This window comes from Filicampus tigris, chromosome 14 (genome assembly GCF_054856515.1).
Source record: "Filicampus tigris isolate MCC_2025a chromosome 14, RoL_Ftig_1.0, whole genome shotgun sequence".
NCBI classification, from domain to species: domain Eukaryota; kingdom Metazoa; phylum Chordata; class Actinopteri; order Syngnathiformes; family Syngnathidae; genus Filicampus; species Filicampus tigris.
In genome coordinates this window covers 15065588-15077623 of record NC_141230.1, presented here as the reverse complement: position 1 = coordinate 15077623, position 12036 = coordinate 15065588, and the positions used below count along the sequence as shown (strand labels likewise).

Sequence of the window (12036 nt, the reverse complement as noted above, 5' to 3'; positions counted from 1 at the left end):
CTTTTTCATATTTTGCAACAACATTTTGATGATTTGGGGGGGACTGGAATGGATGAAAGGCATTTCAATTTGTTTCAATTTCAACTTGAAAACAGCTGCATTAAAAAAAAAAAAAAAAAAAAAAAAAAAAGCTGCTGAGAGGTTTGGCCAGTACCTTTACAAGGCTGCGTCTCAAAGACTTGCTGTGGGCAGTTCTCCCGGTTCTCAGTAACTTGAATGATCACCGCTCTGGAACGGGATTGACGGCCAGTACTTTCAAAGCTCCGCCCCTCCACGCAAGTCAATTGGCAAGAGCTCCAAGGTGACCACTCAGCCAAATGGCAGTCTCCTGAAGGCAGAACACAAAAAAAACAACTTTACAAGCAAGCACATCTTAGTCAATAACGCGATCAGATGATTTTTCCGACACACGCACACACCTGTACACATTGGCTGGCAAACGCTATTTCAGAGATCATTTTATTGGCGTTCCCTTGACAGTGTTTGGTACATTTAATAGAGAAAACTATTTCTACACATGTGACTGATACCACAAACAAATTACTCACACCCCAGTGGGTATTCAGAGATAATAGACCAACCGCCGTCATATATTAAATCAACTTATAACTCGATAGCCAGTAGTAAAATGTGTCTTGTGAGGGAAGGCCAAATTAATTTGATTTGGGGAGACAGTTTTAGTGGACAAAACTGGTTGGTATTTTTTGTAACTCTACAAAGAGCACGTGAGCACTTTGCTTCCTGAAGGTCAAGCAAGAAAAAGCCTTGTAATTGATGGGCTCATTTCATAGTTAATATAATAAATAAATACATATTTAAAACACAGACATTTGTGACTACGTGGATTGATGGTTTCTGGGATTTGAATTTATGGTCAACTGAGGTGCACAAAACAACAACACAAAAGTGTATATGAGCCTCGACTAGTCAAGACACGCCATTCCGATTAATATTCCGTTTAAGGCATATGAGTTAAACAGCAAAATTCACCCATTTTTAGCCATATTAGGGGGCGGCCATTTTGCCCCTTTCTGTCGACTGAAAATGACATCACAGTTGCTCAGGGTTCACGGTCACCTGTTTTCCGAAGCTGAGCCATGATTGGTGGTTATCTGAACCCTGAGCAACTGTAATGTCATTTTCAGTTGACACCAAGTGGCAAAATGGCCGCCCCATGACATGTATGAAAAGGGGTGGATTTTGCTGCTTAACTCATATTGCACAAATGCAATATTAATCAAAACGCCGTGTTTTGACTAGTGGAGGCGCATAGAGCGTATTCAAGACAATTTCTGAGTTGACTGCATTAGCCCCGTTGACACAGAACGGTAAAGTTAAATGTAAATGTTGCACGGTGCTTGACATTTGATGTCCAAGTACTTCTGCAGTAAATAAATTGGCTCACTTTTGTTCAGTACGAAATGCTTTTGCATTTTTAAAAGTTAAAGTAACAGCTAAAAATACATAAATTACTTTTTGACACCCTTCCATTGGGGGAACGCCCACACTGAGATGACACAAAGATCAACCAGAGAGAGAGGATTATAAAGTGCTCTAGTTACCGTACTCATTTTACAGCTAATGTCAGCATATGGCTCAATTCCAGCGCTTTCTTATCAGAGAAGGAGTCATACGAGAGCTCTTGATGGTGTGGCGAAGCTCTAATAGCATATTTAAGCTTACTTGACCCTTGTGACATGAAGTGTTATCCTGCTGGAAGTAGCTATCGGAAGAGGGTAAGCATTAAGTAATATTAAGTGATGGAACCGGCTAGACTTTAGTGTTTGAATGATACTCAATTCAGACTAAGGCGTCAAAGCAGGCCAAAAGTATACTGATAGAATAATTGTTAATGTATATCATGATTCATGCGTTAGATTTTTCATGATGTACATTATTATTCTTACATATACCATTCATATTTTTTTTTGGTATCACATTGCTCATTTACTGCCGTTTTTAGAGCAGAGATCCCGGCCCCATATTGCTTTTCGGTTTAGAGCATTTTGACTGATCTTGACCTCAATATTGTGCTCTAAACACTGAACCACCCAAAAGAAAGAAAGAAAGGTATTCTTGAACAGAGAGAATTTATTTCTCCTCTTTTTAACTTTGAGTAATCTGAAGTAGAACATTGGTTTCACCAAAACACCTGTTTCTGACTGACAAGCAGTGCAAAGAGTTTGTCAAGCAGAACAGTGACGTTGACCTGAATATTTTTTTTTGCTTTTGTGACACCTTGAAGTATAAAACAACAAAAACAAGACTTTTTGCTAGCAAAAAAATGACTTTACTAGATGCAACTAATAACGCACTGTGAGCAACACTGTGTCACCACACGGCCCGAGTAGAATGTCAGCATCTTTTTCATCTTTCACTCCATGACCACTCCAGCTCATGATCATAACATGAATTTCATATTAACTACACATACCGTATTTTTTCATAAGGCATAAAGCACTTAAAATCCTTTCTTTTTCACTAAAATCAACAGTGCACCTTATAATTCGGTGCACCTTATGTATGGATGTCGGCTTTTCAGTTTGGAGTCTCTAATTCAAATTCCTTCCTATTTACTTTCACACATCTAATTGCTAGCAGGCATACATGTTTTCGTCATAGTGTGGGACAATATCATTGCGGTCTGCGGGACCGAGAGGTGAACGACACAGCCAGCTACCAACACCTGCTCAGACCGAGCAAAAAAGGAGCAAGCTTGGACAATGGCGAGCAAGGACGTTGGCATATCTGGTGAGTGTATCGACTTGTTTACAGTTTTGAACTGTCCAATCAACTTAGCATTTCACAGCTCAAGTAATAACACAAGCACTGGTCGCTAGATTGACTAGCGATGTTCAAACTCTTTTTGTCTGTCGGAGGAGCCCCTCCTCTTCTTCCACTAACTAACCCCTCCTCCCAACCGCTTCTCCACTAACCCGCAACTAAAATGTCCATCAAGTATTTTAAAATAATCCAGGATTTTACTTGTGATGCATTCTTCTGTCGCACCATGGCTTTTAATTCATTAGGTAAGCCCCCACTCTGTCCACTTTCAAAACCCGATTGAAGACACATTTCTATTCTCTGGCTTTTGATCCGACTCGAGAGTGACAAATGTTTCGTCTGTTTTCCGGTGTCTATTGTACATAGTGTTTTATGTTAATTCATTGATTTCACTCGTTGTATAATGGCTATTTTGTTGTTTGTATGTGAAGTGCTTTGTTACAGCTTTAGCTGTTGTGAAATGCGCTATACAAATATAATTATATTGTATTGTAAGTCTTACCTTTGTTCTCTGTCTGACTGTGCCACCATTATACGGCTTTTCAGTCATAGTTCATGTTGTCACAATGCAGTCAACAACATCAATCTTTGGTGCAGTACTACTCAGTGTGTGTGTCTGTCACTCTTTTTACACAGCATAATAAGGTCAAGCATGGTATCGAAAAAAATGTATGCTATTAGTCAAAATGACATCCTCCGGAAGGAGGCTACGGCATCAGGAAATCAGTGAGCTGATTCATTTAGCAAGTGAGCCCCACGTTCGATTCCCATGGCCAACAGCATCAGCTTTCATCTTATTTATGGCATACTGTACATATTCACTGTATAAGGAGTTCACTTTTCGTGATTTGGTTGTAGAATCGTGCCTTGGGAGAAGTCAAAGTGTATGGCGGTGACACACTTACTGCGCACTGCATACATTTGAACAGCCTTTTCCCTGGCTGCAGCAATTCTCACCAACTGACACACAATCACATCAAACGCTCCTGATCCTGAGCCGAAGCTTGCGGCACCAGTGTGTTGAGTGAGAAGGAATTAAGGCAAACATCAGAGGCGCGCTGCATGATGGGACATCGTCATAGCAAACAAGAGGCTCTGGGTCGGAAGCCAGCAGCCATAAGATCATCGCCGTCATCATAAACATCAAATTTCGAATTTCCTTCCTCCATCCTTTCTTTTACTTGTTCTGCGGACAATACAGCTCAATTAAAGGGGCAGTTGAGAGATCAACTCAACTCTGCTCAAATCTATAGAGCACTTTAAAACAACCACCGCCGCATACAAAGTACTGTACATGGAGCTAAATTAGTCATACGACAACAAAGACAGTTAAGAAAAAATTACATTAAAAAAGTGAAACACCACAAAACAAAAGCTATACAGAATCTGATGTTGAATTGCACCTTTTGAATGTCCCTTTTTCTCCTTTTTTATATGAAACAATGTAGTTGTCCCACTTAGCCTACTACTGGATTCCTACCGAGGTTAATACAAGGGAAACTACAATCCCTGTTAAGGTCTGATGTGCGTTTCAACATTCCACCTACCAAAGATGTGACACACTGTAGATCAACACAAGTGAGTAGTTGTTGCCAGGCAGAATTGAAAAGCCATCGTATGACAGACGCACACAATGGAAACTACTCCAAAAACGACATCTTAAGGACCACAAGATATTCGAACGCATTCATTTTGGAACAGGAATAAAGCTTTGTATTCAATACAAAGTATTAGAAATAAAAACAGCACCCTTTAGTGGAGCAATGCTCCCTCTGGTCGATGATAGCCAAATAACACGTTTAATACTTGGTGTGTGTGGCATAATGTGAATAAAGGATACATGTATTCATTGTAAAATATTTGCTAGGGTGTTATAATTCAAGTGTTGTGAGAAAGTGTTATTAGTACAGTGACTGCATCAGTAAATAATGTGCTTATTTGAGCAAGTGGAAGCATTTTTTTTGGAAGCATACTTTTTGGCAAGGCAAGTTATAGATAAATGCGTAATTAGTTATTGTGGTAGTTTATTGACTTGGCAATAGCAGCTGTTTTCAACAGCAGCTGAAATGTCAGTGAGTTGGGGGCGGTGATGGATTCCAGCAAATGAATGCAGAAGTATTGACGATGGAGCATGTAAAGCAGGGAAATAATTATTGGTGTTATGAGTGTGAAATGAGTGCATAATACATAATTCATACTGGCAAAAAAAATAATTACTGTAAAGTGAGAGTGTTGCTGGAGAGCTCTTGTGAATTATGTTGATACATGTGAATGGAGAAAGTGTTTTTTTTTTTTTTTAAATAAGGGCAGCTTTACCTTGGCAGGGAACAAAGCAAGGCTGCTCCACATCCTGTCGGATTTCCTTCCTCTGTTTATCACCACAAAATTCTTCTGCCACTGGCACGGGAGGAGAGTCGGTCAAGTCACCCTTGTGAATGACACATGATAGGTTTCGTGTCCGAAGCCCCTCGCCACAGTCTGCACCCTGCACAGTCACAAATGTGGTACGTATGCATACATGTGTTTTCTGGTATGAGCAATACTTATGGCTGGGCAGTATTGCGGGGCGTGCAGCAACGTACCCTTTTGAAACTATTTTTGTAGACAAGCGCCAATGCGCGTAGTTATTTTGATGCTGAGGCAAGTCTAGATTCCCGTGTTTGGGAATTTGGCAGACCACGCTTCACCATGCTGCGTTCCGGCAAACCGAGGGCATTTTCGATTTGGTACTTTGGTGACAGAAAGTAGACTAGATCATCGACCAACTAAAAGCAGCTCTAAGTTGTGGCGCAGTTAGATTCTAGCCTCCGCTGATATGTGTGGTGGATGTCCTCGTATTTCATTCATAAATATGAGAACGGCGTGCATCGAACCCTCTGAATCATTGTAGAAATCAATTCATTGAATGCATTATTATTATGTCATTATCTTTATTGTATTTTTAAAGGCAGTGTGAGTGCGGGGATAAAATTGGGGGTGGAAATTCCTATTATACAGGAGTTAACATTATATCATCCACATGTGGAGATCTTGCAGTTCCTTATAAACGTAGTTTGCGCTTGAAGATCACGTGCATGGACTGCAGCGAGCAAGTCTGTTATTCCTTCCGCCATGTAGACCGTGCGCCTCAACGGTGCTGAACTTAAAGCGAATGAGAGGAGCCGCTTTGATTGGCCGGGAATCAAATCGACGGTGTTCACACCCACAACGGCGCAAACGCCCATTTCCAACTGCGCCTGTCTATGAAAATACCAAAGAAATAACTATGAAATTGCATTGACAAACTTCATGTCATTGAAACACTGTGCTTTTAGTAAGATTATTGTTGAGTGTGTGGGTGACAATTCACAGGGAAAAATGGCATTTCATTTATTTAGCGATTTTAAGTTATTTATTACAAACAGAGACGAAAAGGTCAAAACTATCAGGTGACCAATTTTGAAAAGAATGGAAAGCCGAGGAGATGAAACAAGTACGGATTTAGGTACGTATGAACATAGATTAATTGTGTTTCTATTCTAAAAGGCAACAGGAGGACCACAGTGCACCATTAATCTAGTACCGCCACATCTCTGTCCTGCCCGCTCTGTGCAATACAACAAAAGTAACAATAAATTGACAGTCATAACAACAGGACTAAAACAGCTTACAGCAGTCATGCGTGTTTACACCTCTCATCAATCTGTGTTGTGAACATTTTTTTTTTCTTTGCTGTTCCAGCACATGTAGTCCATACCTCTATGGTGCAGGGGGACCAGTCGCTGAGCAGCCACATGTAGCAAGGCCTTATGGGACATGGCTTTGTCTGGATGAGCTGGTTGGGACAAGGCCGACCTTCCTCATGAGCCTCCTGCAAGGTTCTCCGAGTACGCACAGACTGCCCTGCGGAACACACGCGCACGTAGAATCGTGCCTTTAATCTGCTTCTGTTACACGACAAACTGATAAACAATTAAAAAGTCGGGTCCGCGCGCTCAAATAGCTCACACAATGAGCACCGTGAAATGGCCGTCTAAAATTGATATAATGCATATTCAGAAGAGGGAAGGCAGCTGTGCCCACGCTTTTCCCTCACGACACATTTTGCCAGAGACAAAGAGGAATTAGTTCAACAGCACTTTTCCTCTGTTTCATCATTAATGCTCATGTCTAGCAGTCTCATAACACAAGTGTTTCGTGCAAGGGATTCATTAATAATTTCTGAGCGTAAAAGTTTGGCAAATGGGTGGAAGGAAAGGAGTGGCCTGAGAGGCTTTGCTAGTTAGAGAATAGTTCAGTATCCGAGCATGACCTTCATCAGTGGTGCGGTCAAGACAGGGAAAAAAAAAAAAAAAAAAAGTGGTTGTTAATGCCACAAGCTCTCGAAAACAGAAAAGACAAATGGTCCCATGGTGTACTGATCATCACACCCTGAAACAGAGCTGAGACAAATCCCTTGTCGAGGCTGACAGACTGGCCGGAAGCGGCGGCCGAGTCGTGAGACTGGGTTTTACATCCTCAGCTGCAGCATGCTTGGCTGGGAACTTCTTCGGGTTGGGGGGTGGGGGGGGTGTTAAGAGACAAGAGCAACCAATGTCAAATTAAAATTAATGAACTTAGGAAGATGCCAGCAAGTCTTTCCAATTAAAAGAATAACAAGGTTTCTCTCCTGCAGATCGGCTTTAGGAAGCCCTGGCAAACGATACATGGATCCAGGTTAAAATCATTACCTTTTGGATAATACATGAGCTTATAAAAACATCTCTTTCAAAGGAAGCCACAGGTTGGTGATCTCTAATTGCATTTTTGAAACCACACTGCATGGGTTTGATATATATTTTATTTAGTCACACTGAATTATTAAAAGCGCTTATCCCGTTATGGGTCAGGTGAGCCGTATAAAATTGAGATGAAATCAACCTGCTGTTCTCTCACAATGACCTCTGGAGACAAATTTGTGTGTGACAGTTATAAATGGCAAAACACGGTGCTAGATTGCAAAAACACCCTCTCTGTCTTTCAAAAAGACACTGAACCAATGCCTTCATTTTTAATATTTTAATACATTGAAATCTATTCATGCACGATCCTGCAGAATACATTTTTTTTTTTTTTTTTTTGCATGTGTATTTGTTTACCTTGGCTGCCACAGGTATGTGAGCATTGTCCCCATTGCGACCAATCAGAGAGGACACAGCTAACCGGACAGTTGACCACACACTTCTCCACCAACTTCCAGTCCTTTAGCAGTCCAAGCTAAACGAGAGAAAGGCACAGCAGCCGTAATAAGCCGCTTAACTTTGCCACCAATTAAACATTTGAACACACTTTTTGTCATATATACATTTCAAACTTCCCACCGAGGCTCATAAATCCATTCATTTTTTGGTCCGACACAATGTATGAGAAACGAACAGCGCATTTGGGACCCAGAGCCGTTTACAATTTATTTTAAACACACCATTGAGAAAAGCAGAGGCTGCTGCAGATAATTTAGCTTGAGAACAAATTGCCTCATAAAACATGGATAGATGCAATATATATACATTATTGAAAGCCCGAACACACTGTTTGTTTGAAACAAAGGGGACAGAGGTACAAATGTTGCTCACACTGATCTTCGTGTGAAATGAATGCTAATGGACCCAGTGGGCAGTTTTATCCATTCCAGGATCCCATCAATCCACTACACTAGTCAACAAATTCTTACTAAATGTTCTACTCAGAGAATCAATTAAACTTCTCTAGATGTTTTTTTTTTTGTTGGTGCTGCCCTCATTTCTTTCCTTTAAGCGCATCAGGTTTTAACAATAACAATACAATAATACCAATAATGGTCAATAGTTAGCAATATATTTAGTAATATTTTTTTTTCTGAAATGTCATAGCTATAAATTACAACAATTGGTAAAATTCACATTGCGCAAGCTTTTCTAGGTCAAACTTAAAACAAAAAAAAAGATCATATCCCAACAACCTGATGTGCTGGAAAAAATCTGCATCAAAAATACATTTAGGGACACATGAAGCCATCTCTGATTAAGATTTGCTGTTGACCAGTGTTACCTATAGTGCTTTTCCTTACTAGATTTGCGCATGAGCTGGAGCCTATGCTGGCTTACTTTGAGCAAGTGGCAGGGCACACCCTGGACTGGACGCCGGCCAATTGCAGGGCACAAATAGACAAACAACCTTTCGACCGTCTTCAATAAACCTGACATTCATGTTTTAAGAATGAGCCCGGAGAAACCTATACAAGCAGACGAAGTCTGCAGGCGGGATTACAACAAATCAGGTAAATGTATCCAAGGTATCAAATGCATAACACAACATACACAATACCACACGATTATAATGACAGTGTGAATAAGTTACAATAACCCGTTTCATATTGGATTGAATAAATGGCTGTGTGTAGGAACTACATATTCATGATTTACCTGCTCACACTTGTGCAAGTCCATAATCTTTCCATCACTGCGGACGCAGTCGAGAAGCCGTTGCCTGGCACCTCCGCCGCAGATGGCATTTTCACTCAGCCGACATGTACTCCATTCTGCAATATACACACACACACACACACACACACACACACACACACACACACACACGCGCACACTTTGAATAAACAAAAGCAAATGTGTTGTGAGAAAAACGTCCAAGGCAACCTGCAGCTTTATTCTTTTAGCTATGCTGTATGCCTCAGGATTGACATTCACCCAGGCTGAGCAGTTGCTATGCGTGTAAATATTCATCCCGGTCACTGTACTCTAAGGGTGTTGAGTCGATCGCAGCAGAACCGTTCTGGTTGTCTAGATGTATAGTCTACTTTAAAAATTCATCTGGATACGGATGATTTTATTTTCTGCAATTGAGTAAACTTTCAAAAATTGAGTAAACTCAACATTTTTTTTTCAGTGCAGTGATTCTCAACTGTTAGGTCAGGAATCAGAATTGAGTTGTGGACAAATTGTAAAATAATTAAAGAGGGTCCTCGGTTTACGACGGTACCAACATGATGTCTCAAGGTTACGAATGGCATGCAAGTGGCGTAAGAATAAGTGGTCACCCAGCACTAGTAGACGGCAGCACATTAAGCGGCATACTTAGATTTTTATTGGATTCTTTTATATTTATCAAGAGCCATTCATACAAATATTTAGTGTAATTATGACTCACCGGGTCCTGTAAGAAGGACCCCCTACCAGTGAAATATTTCAAGTGCATCCCATGTCAGACTTGCCTTTTATTTGGAAAATGACATTCTTTTGACATGCATGCATGAGAAATGTTACTTTGTGGGTAAGGGGCATACCTAAAGTGAAGATATCAGTGGCAATATTTTTTTTAAGTAAAATTCTGGCGCCATATTTTATACAATTTTGAGGTTTATTTTAACTATTTTAATTGTACATTCATTTGTTCATTAATGTGGCACGCTGAAAGGAATTTTCAATACATACGCACGAATAGTTACTGCATGTTAATTGAAACATGATACACATATTGTTTTCAAAGCCATTTTTTTAACAGTTTATTTTCTTCTTCTTTTCTAGTGTTCTTAAAAGGGAAGTCAACGCCAAAAATGTCTTTCCAATAATATATTCTATGTGGATCCACTAGTCTAAACACAGCATTCTGATTAATATTGCATTTGTGGAATATGATTTAAGCAGCAAAATCCACCTGTTTTTGGGCATCTCAAGGGGCGGCCATTTTGCCACAGGTAACGACCAATCATGGCACACCTGTTTTCTGAAGCTGAGCCATGATTGGTCACTACCTGAGCCATGAGCAACTGTGATGTCATTTTCGGTCGACGGCAAGTGGCAAAATGGCCGCCCACTGAGATGGACAAATATGGGTGGATTTTACTGCTTAACTCATATTCCACATACATAATACAATACAATATTAATCAGTATGCCATGTTTCGACTAGTCGATCTGCGTAGAACATATTCTTGTAAAGACATTTTTTTGGATTGACCTCCTATTTAATTCCTATAGAAGTGGGTCGCCACTTGGCAACAATAGGACCATGCAGGTCCCAGGGTGACAACAGTTGGGAATCACTGAGCTAAGATGTTTCGTCTCACCAGGCTGGGTAGAACAGCTGTAGCCTCAGTGCTGGTTTAGAAACCAAAGTATTTATCCTCAAATTTGGAGGCATGCCCGAGCCACAAATGGTATCACTCTTTTGGGATGCAACGCAACAGTCGTTAAGCTCAATGGAGAGAGGCCTCCGTCAGCCAACGACAGTTGTTTAGGTGGAATCACCCTCTTGAATATTCAATTCAGTTGTAACAATGGTAATGAAGGTTATTTGTTAGAGGCTAAATATGGAATCTATTTGGAAGGCATAAAAGTACTGAACTGGCGATTCAAATTGAAAATACTAGATACTAGAGCAAAGTTGGCCAACTTTTCTTTTAAAGGAAAAAAACTGAAATTCTTCTCTTTTTACAAACCCAGATGAAAAAAAACAAAAAAAAAAAAAACGCTGGTACACATTCAACATATATTTTCCACGAATGGGGAAAAATCCAGGGAGAAAAAAATGGTAAAAATCCAAAATATGAAAAAAAATATTGAAAACAAAGAGAAAAATATGCCAATATGTGAATCCACGGTTGCCAACCTGCAAATTTGTAGGGGTCGACTGCAGTATTAAGTTGTAATCTTACCAATCACCACTAGATGGTAGACATGTCTTAGCAGTGCTGTTGGGTTTTATACTGCCAAATATTACGAGGAGGTCTACATTTTTTGCAGATTTGGAATTATATTAAGGACAAACATAGTAATTCAATAAAAATAACATTGTGAGAGAGTTGATTTTTGTGAAAACGTGTACAAAAATAGTTCTTGTTCAGCAGTTTTGTGCCACCCTTGAATGTTATCTTTTTATGCCAGCGAGCCCTTTGCACTGGGGTAAAAATACAGCATGTGGTTATATTGTGCCCTTGTTTGTCTCAAATCTTTTGCTGTTGCGTTAGCATAATGGGTCTTTTTCGACATGGATTTAAAATACATCATCACAAATGAAATATATTAAGAGCACATACTTTGCATATATGCACATATTTTGTCCATATTTAAAATGTCTGGTTAGGAAGTGCGTGGTCCTGTGTGGTCCCCCGGCGGAACTAATGAAAAATGATGGCCCCCTCCTCATTTAAGTTGCCCATCCCTGTATAAGAGCATCATATTTGTGTTTCTCACTCCATCTGTTTGTTAGTCGGCAAGCAATTTTCTAGTTTATGGAGGAATA

General features: G+C 40.1%; 1 protein-coding gene across 1 annotated transcript in view; it reads right to left on the bottom strand.

The window, feature by feature from the left end:
- thsd7ba (thrombospondin, type I, domain containing 7Ba) overlaps window positions 1-12036 on the bottom strand; it is a 153869-nt gene that overhangs the window by 9505 nt on the left and 132328 nt on the right. The window contains exons 23-27 of the mRNA XM_086052299.1: window positions 9204-9319; window positions 7902-8019; window positions 6521-6666; window positions 5101-5269; window positions 155-328 (exon numbers count right to left, since the gene is read on the bottom strand). Coding sequence (XP_085908425.1) covers window positions 155-328; window positions 5101-5269; window positions 6521-6666; window positions 7902-8019; window positions 9204-9319 — 723 coding nt within the window. The remainder of the gene's footprint in view (window positions 1-154; window positions 329-5100; window positions 5270-6520; window positions 6667-7901; window positions 8020-9203; window positions 9320-12036) is intronic.